The sequence below is a fragment of the Vombatus ursinus genome, unplaced genomic scaffold (assembly GCF_900497805.2).
Source record: "Vombatus ursinus unplaced genomic scaffold, bare-nosed wombat genome assembly UNPS02014826.1, whole genome shotgun sequence".
In the NCBI taxonomy this organism is placed as follows: Eukaryota; Metazoa; Chordata; class Mammalia; order Diprotodontia; family Vombatidae; genus Vombatus; species Vombatus ursinus.
This window is the reverse complement of record NW_020954604.1, coordinates 6,132,591-6,151,872: the sequence shown is the minus strand read 5'-3', so window position 1 is coordinate 6,151,872 and position 19,282 is coordinate 6,132,591. Positions and strand designations below refer to the sequence as shown.

Genomic DNA, 19,282 nt, shown 5'->3' with positions numbered 1-19,282 from the left:
TGTTTGTTTTTGAATGTGTCCTTCTTACCTAATCCCCTATAACAAAGATTATTTTTAAAGAGGAAAAAAAGTAATTTGACAATCAACCAACACATCTATTGTTTCTCCCATCATAGATTTTAGTTTGATTTTTGAGAGCCATCATTCTTTCCCCCTCTCATTAGTTAACTTGCCTCTACTTGTGATGATACCACCCACCCTTAGTTACTGAAGTCACCCCTAGAAAGATTTAAGCACGTTAGCTTTTGCCAAGCTCCCTATTAGGAAACACTCCTAGAAACTGTTTTCTAAAAGGACTGGTATTTTTTTTCTCTAAAATATTGTTTTAAATAACATTTAAGTAAGGTTTTTAATTCAACAGATATCCAGTTAGTCTCTGCTATATACACAGTACTCTGGTGAGCACTGGGGAAGACAGAAAGTTTAGAAGGTCCCTGACCTAGTAGGAAAGGAAACAAGATGTGGCTTAAAGAGCACCAGATTTGGAGTTGGAAGACCTGGGTCCCAATCTTACTTTGCTACTTATATTGCTTGTGTAGTCTTGGGCAAGTAATTTCTCCTACCTGGACAGTAGTTATCTCATCAATAATATAAACAGTTGGACTAAATGATCTCAAACAACCTCTCCTTCTAGTTCTAAATTCTATCTAGCTAACTATAATACTTCAAAATGCATCCAGGAGGTATAAGACAAAATGTTATACTAGCTATGAGAGGGAAGGTCATTATTAATGGAGAGAGGGGGAAGAGGGAGCCAGACTAGTTTTACCACTATACAGGAAACCTTTTCTCAAGTGGGTGTTTAAAATGAGTACAATGTGTTTTCTAGGACTGAATGCTAAAGGAGCCATTCTTTACGCCTTTGAAATGTTCCGTCTCAAGTCCTGTGTGGATTTCAAGCCCTACGAAGGAGAAGAAACTTACATCATATTTCAGGAGTTTAATGGGTTTGTGTTTTAGAAACTTTGAAAATTCTGCCTTTGATGAATATGAGTGACCCCAAGGGCCCCCCAAAAGAGCTTCAGGCTCCTATATACACTTATTCATCCTGGAGGGTGGTGCTGAGTGCAATGTGGTCATCAGGCTTCTTTCTCTGGTTCTGCCCCCACCTTAGTGTAAAATTATAGGGTAATCTCTAAAGCAAACTTTAAGCATGGCTCATATCTAAGGTCTCCACAAAATGTAAGTAACATGATCTCAGTGTATAGTATGGATATCAAGTATAAGACAGCTATTTGTTTCTCCCACAGGAAATCTCTGGTCCCAAATCCAGTATTCTTTCCACTAACACATATTGTTTCTCATGGGAAAACATGAGAAAGAAGAAAGCTACATATTTCCTTACAGAAAAAAGTGGATGATCTATGAGGAAAGACCAAAATAATCAGAAAAAGAAAACAAAACATGTTTTACCCTAATTGACCTAAGCTTTACCCACTAAAAAAAGTCCTCAACACAAGGATATTTTCTTTTGGAAGGAGGCTATGGAATCCCCTTTTGTGAACTTTTTTTAGACATGGTAGGTGCTTTTCTCATTGTTCTGGATGAGATACACACCTGCCAGTTGCCAACATCCCTGTGATTCCTGTTCTTAAGTTTAGTGTCAATATCAAACAACTGTGAAGAAGCCACCTCATGCCTCTTTAAATGATATTGGAGCATGGGAATTGTCAGAGAAAAGTTTCCCTGCTGTCTTTGTTTGAAGGTGCTGGTCTATGGTTGGAGATCAACAAACAGGGCAGAACCTTTCCATTGGAAGAGGCTGTGACTACAAGGCTATTGTTGAGCATGAAATACTGCATGCCCTGGGATTTTATCATGAGCAGTCAAGGTCGGACCGGGATGAATATGTGAACATTTGGTGGGATGAAATTATTTCAGGTGGGTGTTAATCTGACCATTGGTAAGTAAAATTTGGCATTGTCAACCTTCCTTTCCCTAATACATTATGTGTGACCAAATTAATAAGGTGTGCAGACCCCAACAATCCTATGTCAACACTGTACAGAGAGCGTAGAGCTAAATGCAAGCTCTTTTCACCTGCTCCTAACTGATGATTCCTGTCTAGGAAAGTAGATAAAAAGTGCCTAATAAATGTTCATTGATGGACTGTTTATTAGCTAATGATGTTAAATAATAACCACAATAAAATACAACTGTATTATTGTAAAAATCTTGAATTGTAATCTTGGGTAATAGTTTACTCATAGTCTAAGGGTGGAGACAATATGCAAACAACTATGTACACACAAGATACATACAGTATCCACGGTAGGCCAGGGCAGCCAGGGAGTTCACTGGTTAGATTGTCGTCTGGAATCAGGAAATCTCATCTTCATGAGTTCAAATTTGGCCTCAGACACTTACTAGCTGTGTGACCTTGGGCAAGTCGCTTAACCCTGTTTGCCTCGTTTTCCTCATCTGTAAAATGAGCTAAAGAAGAAAATGGCAAACCACTCCAATATCTTTGCCAAGAAAACTCCAAATGGGGTCACAAAGAGTTGTACATGAATGAATGACTGAACAACAACAATAACAACAACAAAATAATGGCAGGCCATCTCAAAGGGAAGGTGTTAGCAATGTGTGGCTGGGGGAGGGAGAAAGGGGATGTCTTAGATCCTTGTATTGCCAGGAAGGGTTAAGTTTATCAATATTAGTCACCATACAACGTGGCTGTTATTGTGTACAATGTTCTCTTGGTTCTGCTCACTTCACTCAGCATCAGAACTCACCAACATCTTGAAAAAGTCCAGCAATATGTACAGTGTTCCACTCCCATAATCCCTTACCTTTGCAAAGAAGCAGGCTCACATATGTTGTCTTTGACACCAAGTATAGGCATTATAATTTCCCAATATTAAGTTTCACTCATTTTTGTTTTCTTAAATTATTTTGTCATAGTCATCGTGTATGTATATGAATGGTAGAAAGGAAATAGAACCAGTGGATGGAAGCTCTGAGATGCTTTCTCTGTGATCTAGGTACCTACATACTTTCTCCTGTTGCCAAACCAAGCATCAGTTTGGAAACTTTCCCTCCCATACTTCAAAGTAATTATTTTCATACTTGAGTGAAATTTATTCACATAATTTCTTTGTGACTATTTGAGGTAAAAATGTCAATACCAGGAGGAAAAGGGCTAGATTTTAAGTAAACAAGGCCAGAGAAATAGGCAGCCACTTGGTTCCATCTGAGGAGCCTCAAGACTGATTTCCTCATCCTAAAATATCTTCCCACTAGCCTTACCACTGTGTCTGAAATCCCTGATCTCTAGGCACTCTTTTAGTTGAAGACATTGAAGGAAACTATTAAAATCTTAATGTAATTAGCATTTTAGGTCATGTCTAGATTGTGTTCTTCATGTCAGGCTAAGGGCAGCTAGGTAGTGCAGTGGATAGAACACCAGGTCTGGAGTCAGGAAGAACTGAGTTCTAATACCACCTAATATACTTTCTAGCTGTGTGACCCTGGGCAAGTCACTTAGCTCTGTTTGCCTCAGTTTCCTCATATGTAAAATGAAATGGAGAAGGAAATGACAAACCAGTCCAGGATCTTTGCCAAGAAAACCCCAAGTGAGGCCACAAAGAGTCAGGACAGTCACATAGTCATGCTATGACAGAGGACATCTGTCTCTGCCTCTTGTCTCTTTGTCTCTGTCTCTCTATACACACACAAACACACACATATACATAAATATGTACATGTGTATATGTATACATACATGTATATATGCATACATATATGTATATTACCATTAAGAATAAATTTCATTATGTACAGTGACTCAACCAGATAAGTTCAGGAGGAGGAAATAAAGTTGGCTAATTTCAATTGTAGGAAGTAGTAAGTACCCAATTAAAATGTCAGAATGTTAGCACATAGTTATTTGTGCCCTCACTTATAATGTCATTTTTCTAAAAAGGTTACCTATGTAGAAGCCTTTTTATGCATATAAGATGTGTGTGTCCACATGAAAGGCATTGATAAATACCTCTGGAATTTTGCCCATCCCTCTTAGTTGACACTGTGATTCCTGCCTTGAGGGGAGCAGAAGAAAGGCTAAAAGATTTGGTTGTTCTTTTCACCAGTCTCTGAGAGGGATATTATATTAGAATTATATCTACTTGCCCCCTACAATATTGCTGGTCCTGGGGTGCTAAAAGATCAAAGCAAAAGTCTTCCTTTTTCACTCCTTTGAGTAGGATAGGCCCAAGCTTACACCTGCTGGCTTGGCACCTTTCCTATAAATGCTGGTTATACAAATAGAGAAGAGCTTTATCCAAGCGAAATAGCAAACAGAAATGAGAGATGCTACACAAATTAGAATACACTAGAAAAATACGGAAGAGTGAATGAAGTCTTCAAATGGGAGCTAGAGATGACCTCAGCTGAATCAAAAGGGAGATCCCTAGCTTACTCAAGAAGAAATTATTTCTCCCATATCTCCTATGAGGTAACCTGAAAATCAGGGACATGTGAAAGATACAGTTGTCGTTTTTATAGTTTTTTTCTTTCTCTCCTCCCTGAAGTTGGTCTGAAAGAAGTCTGGAACCATATGTCTATACCTCAAAGAACCATATGTCTCTAGCTCCTTCCCCACTGCTCTCTCACCAGCTCTAATCCTCTGGCAAGCAGGCAGCACCACTGTTAACTTTCCAATTGTGTCTGTTTCTGCATATTCTGAGAGCTCCAGACTTGAAAGCCTGGATTAAAAAATATATAATTCAGATTTTCATAATAGCTTCTTTATTTAAACCATGTGACAAATCAGGGACAATGACTAGAACTATGATTTAATTTGGCCAACTAGGTGGCTTAGTAGATAGAAAACTAGGCCTGGAGTTAGTAAGACCCAAGTTAAAATCTAGCCTCACACACTTCCTAGCTATGTGACCCTGGACAGGTCACTTCACCCTGTTTGCTTCAGTTTCTTCATCTGTAAAATAAACTAGAGAAGGAAATAGAAAACTATTTCATATCTTTGCCAAGAAAACCCCAAATAAGATCACAAAGGGTCAGACATGGCTTCAAAAAATAATTGAAATGATTTAATTGCTATAGGAAACTCTCAAATTAGGAAATCTTTTCCACCAATGCAGGTCAGCACCTTGTCTGCAATGCATAGTCCCAGAAAGTTGTCAAAGTGCATAGAGAGATTAAGCGATTTGCCCAGGGTCCCACAACCAGTACATGTAGGACGCACAATTTGAACCGAGATCTTCCTGCCTTTGAAACCAGTTCTCTATCTACCACTCCATACTTTCTTACCTGTGAGACATTACAGAGGTACAAATACAGGCACAATTCACACATTGCCCTAATCAATGTTGCAAAATATCAAGTCCTTAATAAATTTTAATCAAATTCTGACATAATGTCATGAAATCCTACTATGACATCTTTTTCCACTGGAAATCTACTCTCCACCCCCAACCCTTATAACACTGTTTCACCTAACATTTCACATCAGGTCCATGAAGGATATAAATGCTTGACACATAACAAGTATTTCATAAATGCTTTTTCATTTATTCAAAGAACATAATAATAGAAATACTAATTAACATTTATATGGTGGTTTAAGGTTTACAGAACACTTTATATACAAAATCTCATTTTATCCTCATAGTAGGCCTGTGACATGGTATTATTAACCTATTTCACAGATAAGGAAACTGAGTCTCAAAGTGTCTCAAAGTCTCTTGTCCACAGTCACAAAACTAGTAATTAGTGGAGATGTGATTTGAATAAAGGTATCTCCTGACAATGCTAAGAAAAATGTCATAGCACTTGCTCTATTGGAAAGAGAAAGCATAAACACATAAAAAAGATCACTAATGGTACAAGGTGTTACAAAGTGTAGGGCAAATGCCACATGACTCCAAAAACTAAGTGCTATGAAAGTTCAAATGAAGAAATCATCCTCTTGGTCAGAGAAGTCTTCTTGGAAGAGAAAGGATTTTAGCTGGATGGATAAGATTGATGTAGGTAAAGAGTAGGAATGAGGGTATTCTAGATGAAAGTAAATAACATGAACAAAAATAAAATGCTAGCCAAGCGCAGGGGTTAGGATTGTGACTAAATCAATGCGAATAAAGCAGAAAGTTCATGTCAGAGAGTATTAGGAGATGATAAAGCTGGAAAAGCAGGTGAAGGCAAGGTTGTGGCCAGATTTTCAGACTAAGGAGTTTGGACTTCATCCTGTGGGAAAAAGGGAACCATCAACAATTTAATTTCTTAAGTAATTACTGCAGAAATCCTGAAGGTCTATCATTGTTTCTAAAGAGAAATGTCCAAACTAATTTCATTTATAAATTTGGATCTCACAGTCTACGTGTTTTAAATCTACTTTCATCCCCCTCCAGCTTCCAACTTGTCTTCCATCATCTGCTTCCTGTGAATGACTGATATGAGAAGAGCCTCTTCTTTGGGATGCACCAGGCGACGTTTCATTGCAGGCAAGCTGTATAAATACTTTTCAAGTCTGACGATCGGCTGTTTCTCTCCCTGACAGGTTATGGGCACAACTTCAATACCTACAACGACAGCATCATAACTGACCTCAACAATCCCTATGACTATGAATCTCTGATGCACTATGCACCATTTTCCTTTAATAAGAATGAGAATGTACCCACCATCACAGCCAAGATCCCTGCATTTGATGACATCATTGGACAGCGCCTTGATTTTAGCACCATTGACTTAGAGAGGCTTAATCGCATGTATAACTGCAGTGAGTTATGATGGGGCTGAACAAGGGGATTTTGAAACTATGTCATCTCCCTGCTCATCTTGGATCTGTGCACTCTGTGAAGTTCTTCTCTTTTCTTTCTACTTTACTTTGAAAGGCAGAGACCCCGACACACTAAAATTGATCTTGTTTGTGTCTCTAAAAGAGAGATTTTTTTTTCTTTTAGACAAATGGCTAAAACTTAAATACATAAAAGAAAAGAAAAAAAAAACATTATAAACTTAAACATAAAATAAGAAAAAACTAAAAAAAAAAAGTCATATGCACAGCAGAACATAGAAGAGGATTCAAATTGTATAGCGATAATTTTTCATTTCAAGAAAGCCTATATATTAAATGTTGTTCATTATGTTGAAAGCTGTCCATCTTTTCTTTGCTTCCTTATATGTTTTCTTTTGTTCTCTGCTGTACACTTTTTACTTTGTTCTTTTTTCCCCTTCACTCCCCCCTACCCTCAAGGCTACAGTTAAGCATTGGATATATTTATATATAGGTGTTGATATATACATAACACTTATACATAAATACATACATATATATACATAAACTTTCCCTAAGAGATTCTACTCCTAATCTTTGTTTTTATGTTTATGTATATCTCTTCATTTTTCCTATCTCTCCTAACTCCTCTACTTTACTTCTACTTGCTACCTCCTATTACTTAACCTACCCCCACTCCAGCAATCCCTCCCTTATCTTCCTATTCCCCTAAATCTAAACCCCCTTCTTTATCCCCCTTTTAACCTATTCCCACACCCTCCCCTCTAAAGATCCCTCCTGTATCCTCTCCTTCCCATACCCTTAGAGTGTTATTTCTTTCTAAATTTAGAAGACTTCTATACTCTTCTAAATGTGTATGTATTTTCCCCTCTTACACCCATTCCTGATGAGAGTAGGTTTCCAGAACTAACAGCCCCTCTCCCCCATCTAATTCCTCTGTATTGGTTCTTCCACTTGTACCTCATTTATAAAAGACTCTTATAGCTGTACTTGAATGGTTTTACTTTTTGAAGTCATATCATACTCAAGTCTACCCCAATCTTTCTTATAAGTTACCTAATTACTAGTAACAATATTAGACATAGGTTTTACATTTTTTTATACATAAAAGGTAAACATTCTATCCTTATTCAGTCCCTTGTAATTGGTCATTGGTATGTACCTTATATTTCTCTTGACTCTTGTATGTCAAATTTTCTATAGAATTCAGGGTTTCTTTTCTTTTCTTTTTTAACAAAGACCTAAAAGTCTTTTTTTTGATTGACAATTGATCAAATGTCCATTTTTTAATTTATATTTATGCTTAGCTTTGCTGGGTATGATATTTTTGGCCAGAAGCCCAGTTCTTTTGCTCTTTGATGTACAGTGTTCCAAGACCAGTGATCTTTTAGTGTCTCTACTGCTATGTCTTGTGTGATTCTAATTATGGTACCACCATATGTAAATTGTTTTTTTTTCTTGTTGCTTGTAATATTTTGTACTTGATCTGGGAGTTTCAAAATTTGACTATAATATTCCTGTGAGTTTTCCTTGCAGAATCTCTTTCAGGTGATGACTGGTGGATTTTTTCTCTCTACTTTCCCCTCTTGTTCTAATCCTTCAGGACAATTTTCTTTAATTATTTCTTGTATTATTGTATCAAGATTCTTTTTTTGATCAGAACTTTCAGGTAGTACAATTATTCTTACGTTTTCTTTTTTTGATTTGTTCTCTAGATTCGTTGCTTTTCTTATGAGATGTTTCACATTCTCTTCTATTTTTTCATTTATATATATATATATATATATATTTTTCTTCTTCATCTCTTATAACTTTGCTGGCTTCCCCTTGCCCAATTCTGATTTTCAAGGAGTCATTTTCTTCCTTAAGATTCTGGATCTCCTTTTCTAATTGTTTATCTTTCTTTTCATAATCATCTTGTTTTTCTTATATTATTCTTATTTTTCTTTTTAGTTTTTTCTCATCTCTCTCATTTGATTTTTAAAGTCTTTTTTAAAGTTTTTCAATGAGTTCTTTTTGGGCAGGTGACCATTTGGCATTACTCTTTGAGGTAGAAGAGGGTCTCTTTGCTTCAGTATGCTCCTCTGAAGATGAACCCTGATCTTCTCTAGTCCCATAATAGCTCTCCATGGTTGGATTCTTCTTTGCCTATGCATTTTTCTTGTAATAATTTAGTTTGTATAATCACCTCTAGTCCTGGGTTATGGGAATGGTGCCTCTAATCCTCTTCAATTCACTCTTCTGACCTTAAACTCAAACCAAGGCCTCTAGACTACTGTAAGTGCCCAGAGCAAACCCACCCCTCTGCTTCTGCACTCAGTGGGTGTGTGCTGGTTCTTTTTTGCCCCCACCTGTCTCTGCAGCACAGCTGGGTCTAGCATTCCTTGTCAGCAGAGGTTCCCTTGATCTTACCCAGTTCAGACCCCCAACTCTCCTCACTGTCCTAGGGGTAAAAGTTCCTGTGGCCATGGCCAGAGGCAACCTCCTAAACCAGCTAACCCCAGGGTTTGTCTTTTGTTGTTTAAGCCACTTGCAACTTGTTTTTAAAGTGGACCCAAGCCTGGAGGTATTTACTCTTTACTGAGAGGAAATTTTGTCCAGGATTTTTCTTTGGATCTTCTCCAATTGTCCCAGAAGGATTCCTCTTTTGCCCCTACTCTTATTTGTTTTCACAGCTCTATGTTCTCCCTGAGTGCTATTTTATCTCTTTTGTGTAGGAAAATCTTGAGAGCTTGAAATTTTCTGATCTACTCTGCCATCTTCCCAGAATCCTCCCTGAAGGGAAATTTTTGTAAGCTCTCTCCAGCATCCTTTAGAAACCCAACATTTCATTCATCAAGCATTAATAAACACTCATTTATATCAATGTGTCTAACAAATGTAAGTGGAGGACCTGCTGAGTCTTGATTGGATAACTTTCATGAAATGATAAGAGTGAATTGTTGGATTTGGAGTCAGGAGACCTGGGTTTGAATTCTAGCCTTGACTGTTCAACCACTCTGAACCTCAACTTCCTCATCTGTAAAGTGGGCCTACAAATCCTTGCATTATCCACCTCCCAGATTTGTTGTGAAGAAAGAGCCTTATACAAAAAAAAAAGAAAGAGCCTTATAAAACTCAAAGTGAAGTATAAATACACTACAATTTCTAGACTTTCTGTCTAGAAATTAACTGCCTCTAGAAAGAAGAAACCTTGATCTTTTGAGTCATGAATTTATACGGCATATTCTTTTCAGCGGCAACTCATACCCTTCTGGACCAATGTACTTTTGAGAATCTAAACATCTGTGGCATGATCCAAGGCACTAGAGATGATGCTGATTGGACTCATGAGAGAGGTGATAGTCCTGGACAAGAGGATCATACTCTGGTTGGACAATGCAAAGGTCAGTGAAACAAGATAAACAAGGGAAATTAAAGGGGCCATCAGGTTGTTTACTACATTGATTTTTGACTACCCCAAGTCAGTAATTTTTTTTGGCATCTAGATACTTTCATATGTAGGAATCTGAAAAAGAACAAACGGCATGTTGTATACACACCTTAAGCATTAACTGAATTAAAAAAAAACACTCAAGGACAGTGCGTGCAAAGGAAAGATAAAAATGAGTGATAGGAAAGTTGAGAGGATGAGTAATAAGCAACAAGAGAAGAAAAAGATGATTCACAGGTTCAAAAAGTCAGCTTCAACAAGTTCAAGCTGGGGAAAATATGGCTAGATAACTCTTTGTTTGAAAAATATCTTCAGGTTCTAGGGGACCAATTGCTCAACAGTAAGATATGGGAGTAAGACAAGTTAATGCAATCTCATTCTTCATTAGGAAAGGAATAGTGTCCAGGACCAGGGAGAAGGTTTTCCCTGGACTTTTTTTTTCTGTTCAGACCACGTAGTATTTTGTTTAGTTCTGGGCAATGGATTTTAGGATGGATATTAACAAGATGAACAGCACTCAGAAGAGGGCAACCAGGAAGGTTAGAGGGCTTATGCCCTACTGGAATCTCTTAAAGGAATTGAGGATGTTTAGCTTGAAGAAGACTTTTGTAGTTGTTTTCAAGTATTCAAAGGGCTGTCATATGGATTTAACTTATTCTGCTTGACCCAGAGGGCAGAATTTAAAACAAGTGGAAGTCCTAGCAACAAATTTCAGCTTGATGTCTTCCTCCCCTCCCCTCCCCTCCCCTCCCTTCCCCTCCCTTCCCCTCCCTCCCCTCCCCTCCTGACCTCATGGAGTTTTAATTCTACTTATACTAACAATACCACTTACAGTATAGTCTGCCTTTCTCCTAGGGATTTCCTGTGATAGAGGAGCTCATTGGGATCTGTTTCTTACTTAAAATGCTATTGACTTTTTTTGTCAACATATAAGTGATGCATTGAATAGAGCATTGAATCTGGAATCACCTGAAATCCATCCTCACACATTTACTAGCTGCATGATCTTGGGCAAGTCATTTAACCTTGGTCTCTCTCAGTTTCTCCCTCTGTAAAATAGAAGCTAGCACTCAACTTCCAGGATCATTGGGATAAAATGAGATAATATTTGCGGGGTAGCTAGGTGGCACAGTGGATAGAGCACCGGCCCTGAAGTCAGGAGGACCTGAGTTCAAATCTGGCCTCAGACCAAACACTTGACACTTACTAGCTGTGTGACCCTGGGCAAGTTACTTAACCTCAATTGTCTAAAAATAAATAAATAAATAAATAAATAAATAAATAAATAAATAAATAAATAAATAAAATTAGATAATATTTGTAAAGTTCTTTACAAACCTTAAAATATTATATAAATGATATATATATATATGTATGCACATACACATCTATCAACATAATATACTTTTATGTAACGTATGTAGACAGCTAGGTGGTACAGTGGGTAGAGTGTGGGACCTGGAGTCAAGAAGACTCCTTTTCATGAGTTCAAATTCACCCTCAGACACTTACTAGCTGTGTAAGTGAGCAAGTCACTTAACCCTGTTTGCCTCAGTTGACTCAATATAAAATGAATTAGAGGAAGAAATGACAAACCATTCCAGTATCTTTGCCAAGAAAACCCCAAATAGGGTCATGAAGAGTTGGGCACAACTGAAAAATGGCTGAACAACCATGTAAATTAAATGTCTATATAAGAAATATACGTGTATGGTATATGTGTGCATATCTCTATATAAATAGATATATAGATATGTATATATAGATATAGATATATCTATCCATCTATATAAAAATAGATACAAATATTCTAGATTTACTTATTTGTGGACATGCAATTTCCATTTGGTAGAATGTAAGGTCCTTGAGGGCAAGAGCTGTTTCATTTTTGTCTTCACATCCCTAGCGTCTAACATAATCCTGATACAGTATGGTTCATACTATCATAGGATCCTAGGCTGGAAAGGACCTTATAGGACCTTATACATTATATGAGGAAACTGAGTTCCATCAGAATTAAAAGATTTGCCCAAGATCATGCACGTTGTAGGTGGCAGAACCAGGATTTAAACCTAGGTCCTCTGAGACCAATTGGAGTTCTTTTTTTCACTGCCCCAGAGTATGCCAGTCCCTGTGCTAGGCTCTGGAGATACAAGGACAAAAATGAAACCATCTCCATCTTTAAAGAGCCTATGTTCCACTAGGGAGAAATAAAATGTACACAAGTTAAGTAAATAGAAAAGACATATAGGCATACCTTGGAGATATTGTGGGTTCAGTTCCAGACCATTACAATAAAGCAAATATCACAATAAAGCAAGTAATACTATGGGGTTTTTTTTTGTTTCCCAGTACATACAAAAGTTATGTTTATATTATACTATAGTCTATTAAGTATGCAATAGTATTATGTCTAAAATAATGTACATATTTTAATTAAAAATACTTTATTACTAAAAATACTAACCATCACCTGAGCCTTCAGCGAGTCATAATCTTTTGACTGGTGGAGGGTCTTGTCTCGATGTTAATGGCTGCTGACTGGTGGTTGCAAAATGTTGGAGTGGTTATAGTAATTTCTTAAAATAAGACAACAATGAAGTTTGCCTCATTGATTGACTTTCACTTGGACACTTAGAAGTCATTGTAGGGTTATTAATTGGACTAATTTCAATATTACCATGTCTCAAGGAATAGGGAGGCCTGAGGAGGGGGAGAGAGAGGAGGAAGGTGGAGCAGTTCAGAACACGCACAAAGTTTATAGATTAAGTTCACTATCTTTTATGGGTGTGGTTCCTGGCACCCCAAAACAATTATAATCGTAACAACAAGGATCACTAATCACAGGTCACCATAACAGATATAAAAAATAATGAAAAAGTTTGAAATATTTTGAGAATCACTAAAATGTGACACACAATGTGAGCACATGCTATTGGAAAAATGGCACCAATAGACTTGCTCAATGCAGGATTGCCATAAATCTTCAATTTGTTAAAAAAAAAACCCAACACTATCTGCAAAGTGCAAAAAAGTGAAGTGCAATAAAACAAGGTGTGCCTGTAACAGGTGAGAAAGTAGGCAACTTTCTGTGATTCACAGAATCCACATGGAAGAGATCTCAGAAGTGATCCAGTCTAATCCACACCTGAATAGGAATATATTGTACTTTACTCTGACAATTGATCATTCAACCCCTGCATGAAGATCTCCAATGAAGGGCACCCTACTGTCTCCTGAGTCAACCCACTTCTCTTTTAGATAGCTCTCAATGTTAAGAAGTTTCCCTCATAAGATGTTCTTTTTTCTCCTAAATAAATTCCACAGATGCTTATTAAGAGCCTGTTGCCTTCACAGCACTTTGTTGTGGGCTAGGGAAAATACACATTCTGTGCTCCTGCCTCTATCTAATATTTGATAGAATGTCAACAACAAAGAGTAAAGCTCATTCACAAAATTGAGAATGAAGGAAATGAAGGGTATATTTTCATAGTGGAAGAGATGTAGAATGTAGGCAAGTCAATGAATTCTGTCCTGGTCCAAGTAGCCTATTGGAAGGATGCCTGGTGAACATCTTGCCTTTTCGCCTTCTTTTGGTCTTTGCCCTGACCCTGCCTTTACCTTTTGCTCTGTAAATAGAGCCCAGAGTGGAAGGACCTGGGATAAAGCATTGTTCTGTTCCTTTGTTAGAAGCAGGTTACTTCATGCACTTCAACACCAGTTCTGGGAAGACAGAAGAAGCTGCTCTTTTGGAGTCGAGGATTCTTTACCCCAAGAGGAAGCAACAGTGTCTCCAGTTTTACTACAAGATGACAGGAAGTCCCTTAGACAGACTGATTGTCTGGGTCAAGAGGGATGACAGCACTGGCAATGTCCGCAAGCTGGTCAAGATAGACACATTTCAAGGTACCTAAAAGGCCAGTTTGAGCTTAATCAAATCCACTGAAACCAGGGCTTTTGAATCTCTAATGAAGAAAAATCAGTTTAAGATTTTTTCTTTAAAATGAGAGTACTTGGTCATAGATAATCTTAATGTCGTCTCTTCTCAACTCAAGAAATGCAATGATAATTTTTTTTAAGGAAAGTACACATTGTTAAATATTTACCAATGCTATGAATCTGTCTCAAAAAACACCAAAATCAATCATTTTGATTGATCAAATCAATCACAAATACCCGGTTTAACAATTAATAACCTGCTTGACAATGGAACAGCATACAGTGAGTGTAATTAGAATCTACCATGTTAAAAATGATGATTCTATTGGGAAATGTGACTTCAAAGACATTCTTGGGGGTATACATGACTGAAAAGGAAGTAGGATGGTCATAAAGTAAGAATTGGAGGTGATGGATAGCCCAAGCATTCCACTGGTAACTTTAAGTTGCTAATAAAGTGTATTTGGTGTATCATCTATGAAGACAAATAGGAACATATGGATAAGAATTGTACAAGATGAGAAGGCATGGAGAAGTTGTGATATGTATCAATACATGGAATACCCTTTAATATTTCTATGATCTCCTCAATATAGCTACTCCCTATAATGGTGCAGATTTGCAGCCATCTGTTTTCTCATCCTATGCATACTTTGTCCATATTCTCACATAAATATTCCATAGAGCATCCAACAAATATCAGAGGCCTTTATCTAAGGCTACTTTCCACTTTGTAAGTGGAACAGCACATGGCCTGTTCATCTGATATCCTTCACTCTAAATGTATAGATCGTATATGTATATGTAAATGTATAGACTGGTGTATAGATTTATAGTTGCCTTTTGTATTGGTGGAGGTATTTCCCATATGGAGAGTTCACACAACTATAAAGCAAGGAACTCTTTATCTACAGATAGAATCTGATCATCATTTATTTAGGACCTCTTGTGTGCAGACTAGACTCTAGGACTTCTCCAAAAGAGTTCCCTAATAAAATTGCTATAAATGTTATGACCTTTGATAAATTTGTTTTTAAAGTTAGGTAAATATATGTCCTATATGACCATTAAAAGTTATCATTCTAGTCCCATTATGGTATATTTTAGCTTTAACATGTTAAATAGAATAATCTTTAATAATTCTATTTATAAATGATTTCAATGCAATTTAAAATTAAAGTGTATATTTTCATTTCAACATATTTATGTTTATTTATCTTGATGCATGCCCTGCGGGGGTCATGGTCAAAAGTTGGGTCAGCACTAGACAATATATGGTTCGAAGTAGGAAAGCCTGTTTTTGGTACCCTCTCATTTCACTTTTTATGTTCTCTCTCCTGTTACTCGCTTTCTTGTATCATGGATAACTTGACATGGAAATTGACATGGAAATTGACATGGAAAGCTCCTCACTAAAATGCTCAGTTCAGAACTTCTCTCCATGGTATAGCAGAAAGATCACTGGATTCAGAATAAGAGGATCTGGTCATATCTCTTGCCTCTCTTATTTATTACCTGTAGGACTTTGGACAAGTCATTTAACAGTTTTCTCATTTATAAAAAATGATGGAGTTAGACTGTATGATTTCTAAGGCCCCTTACAGTTCTAAATCCTATAACCTCATCACTTCCCTTCCCTACTTTCCTCCTTCTTTCAACAAGAGACTAATTTCACTAAACAGAGCAAAGATAAGCTTCTGGAAGTAATTTGCACTAAATCAGAAGGACCTTAAGCAGTAGGTTTAAGCCTGCCTTCATTATCTGGATTTTAAGAAAATGCTTGTGAATTTAAGCAAATCTCTGAAAGGTAGGACCTCTGACAATGTGAGAAAATGAAATGCTGTAATTTCAAGCAGCAAAAAGATTTATTTTTTGAAGGGATGAAGAATATCTATGGGGGTTCCCACTTCCATAAGTCTTAAGTGCAGACTTGGTGACTCCGTATTTTTGATGATTAGTTCATTTTGAACATTTAATGCATTCAATATTGTGGATGTCAGGAGACAGAAAGCCTGGCATTAAGACCCAAAAGGGAAATCATAGAATTAAATAATTCCTGAGATAAATATAGGACTGTTTTGAATGAAAACACATGGTTGGGTGGCATTTAACGTATCTTTGTTTCTGTCCCAGGTGATAATGACTATGGCTGGAAAATTGGCCATGTGACACTCCGAGAGGAAGTTAAGTTCTGCTACCTCTTCCAAGGCACAAGGGGAGACCCCCAGAACTCTAATGGGGGGATTTTCCTGGATGACATCACTCTGACTGAAACTCCCTGCCCCAGAGGGGTCTGGATGGTTCGAAACTTCTCTCAGGTTCTTCAGAGCACAGCGAAAGGTGATATGCTCTTAAGCCCTCGATTCTACAGCTCAGAAGGATATGGTTATGGGGTGACCTTATACCCCCATGGCAGAAATAGTACCAGTCTCTCTGGCTATGTTGGACTTACTTTTCAACTCTACAGTGGGGAGAATGATGCTATCTTGGAGTGGCCAGTGGAAAATAGGCAGGCCATCATGACAATTGTCGATAATGATCCTGATGTCATTCAGAGAATGTCATCAAGCATGGTGTTCACCACTTCCAAGGACCATACGTCATCAGGTAAGTAGGTGGCTTTTGGCATGATTGTGACCAAAAGTTCTTGAAAGGACTGAAAGATGTGATTTTCTCTGTTTAAGAAAAAAAATAATATAACAAGGTTATATTCTTCAACAGGCACACCAGTGGCCTGTTCTTGCAGCAAATTGTCTTTTTTTTAAAAAATTTATTGATGCTTTTTTTTAACCACTGTCATTCCCATAAATTTCCTCAGCCCTAGAAGTCTTTCTTCTAATGAAGAAAAATGATTAAGCAAACTAACCAGCATGGTAATTCCATCTGACAATGAGTGCCAAATCCCACACATGTAACCCACTCCCTCTTTGCTAAGACTGAGTGTTTCACTATCTCTCCTTTGAAACTGATTGGTCATTGAATTTCAGCTGAATTTGGATATCATTTAGTGATTTCTTTTTTATCTTCCTTAGTGTAGTCATGGAATGTGTTCTTGATTTTACTTTCTTTACTCTGCATCAGTTCATGTATACATTGCCCATGTTTTTCTTCTGTTACTTTTTTAAAAAATGATATTTTTAAAAAAATATCACGGTCATTCCTGGGATCAACCTTCAACTTCGTCCTTTTTTTTTTTAACAAAGAAAATAATTAGGCAAAAAAAATAATTAATGAGAAACATCATTTGAGAATATATGCAGCAGTATGTCCTAGTCTATTTTTTATTATTTCCTATGACACAATAAATGGGGCAGCTAGGTGGCACAGTGGATAGAGTGTTGGGCCTGGAGTCAAGAAGACTCATCTTTATGAATTCAAATCTGACCTCAGACACTTACTAGCTGTGTGACCCTGGGCAAGTCATTTAACCCTGTTTGCCTCAAATCCTCATCTGTAATATGGGTTGGAGAAGGAAGTTGCAAACTGTTCCAGTATCTCTGCCAAAAAAACAAAACAAAACAAAAAGCCAAATGGGGTCAGGAAGAATCAGACATGACTGATAATGGCTGAACAACAACATGGCAGAGTAATATTCCATTGCATTCATAAATACCTTAGTCAGTCAAACTGTTCTCTAGACCCTTATTTTGTTTCCATTTTTCACCATCAATGCATTGATTCAGTTCCTAGTTACATTCTGTGCTCAGCTCAGGAAAGAATAATCTACACTCAGTGCCTGAGCATTCAGTGAATGCAAAGTAATTATAATGTTAGGCAAAGAAATGTGAATATATAATTAGGAAGGTCAAATCCAGGACAAAACCAGAAATACCAAAAACAAAACAAAAAGCAAAAACCCCAAACCACTCCAACCTTCAAGCTACCACATAATGTATTTCAAAGCTAAAAATAAAGCGTTCACCAGTCATCTGCTAATTGGGGCTGTCTAAGTCAATACATCTATTAATTTTGGTTAATGAAGAGCTGACTGCATCTTCCTTGTTGCTTTTAACTTTATTAAATATTCCCAACTTGGTACTGCACATAACATGTTAAAATCCAAATGCCTTTATCTTAGAAGTCTGACCATCTGGGAAAAATAAACAAAGGAAAAGACCAAAACCAGAAACACAATACAGCAAATTCTAAAAGAATCTTAATAACAACAAAATTCCCAAGAAATTAACTTAAAAAAAAAAAGATAATAATTAGGGAGCAGATATAGTTGGACAAACCTGGTACTTAGTCCTTGAATTGGACTATCAGCTTGAAGAAACTTCTTTCTATGTATGCTTCCTTTCCATTTGTTGGGGGAATATAATCAGGGATAGATGTTTGTCCACCCCAGAGAATCTTCTTGAATTTCTCCCTGGCTTAATTCCTTTGGGGAAAACATATTCTACTCAAACATATCATTAAAAAAAAAAACCTTTTGCTTTCGCAGCCATAAATAATTCTAACATCTGGGACAGACCATCCATTGTGGGGACCTATGAGAAAAGCTGTGACTGTTACAGAAGCATCTCTTTTGGCTGGAGCACCATCATTTCTCATAAGCAGCTACAAAAGCGGAGTTTTGTTAAGGATGACACACTTGTCATTTTTGTCGACTTTGAAGGTACCTGTCTTATTTGATTGCTTCAAGTAATCATAAACTCTGTGAACCTTTTTTCTTTGCTTAGCAAAAAGCCACATGGTTCTTCCCACATTGAACTGCTGAGTTGTTTTTGAGAGATCAAGGTGGAAGGAACTGTTTTCAGTGACCCTTATTTGGGGATTTATTAAGAAGTCAGGTAAGTTGGAGTGATGGCACATGCTTACAGTTTCTGCTACTGGGAAGAATGAGGCTAGTAGAGTGATCGAGTTCAGGAGTTCTGAGCTGTAGTAAGGCTAAGGCCAGTCCTGTGTCCATAGTAAGTCCATATTAACTCTCAGTATGGGAGTCTCATAGAGGTTGGAGGGGGCATGAGCCTGCCTACTATGGGGCAAGCCAGCCCAAGTTAGGAATGGAGCACATCAAAGTTTCCATCCTGATCAGCAGTGGCACCAGGCCCATAAGTGGCCACTGACTGAACTTTCAACCTAGCTAAGATACAGAGATTTAGCATCTATATCTATATCTATATCTATATCTATATCTATATCTATATCTA

The 19,282-nt window shown here is 37.3% G+C and overlaps 1 protein-coding gene across 1 annotated transcript in view; it reads left to right on the top strand.

Moving 5' to 3' along the window:
• LOC114025034 (meprin A subunit alpha-like) overlaps positions 1-19,282 on the top strand; it is a 52,037-nt gene that overhangs the window by 25,354 nt on the left and 7,401 nt on the right. The window contains exons 6-13 of the mRNA XM_027838356.1: positions 830-947; positions 1,706-1,881; positions 6,518-6,739; positions 9,994-10,143; positions 13,881-14,096; positions 14,919-14,921; positions 16,263-16,736; positions 18,574-18,747. Coding sequence (XP_027694157.1) covers positions 830-947; positions 1,706-1,881; positions 6,518-6,739; positions 9,994-10,143; positions 13,881-14,096; positions 14,919-14,921; positions 16,263-16,736; positions 18,574-18,747 — 1,533 coding nt within the window. The remainder of the gene's footprint in view (positions 1-829; positions 948-1,705; positions 1,882-6,517; positions 6,740-9,993; positions 10,144-13,880; positions 14,097-14,918; positions 14,922-16,262; positions 16,737-18,573; positions 18,748-19,282) is intronic.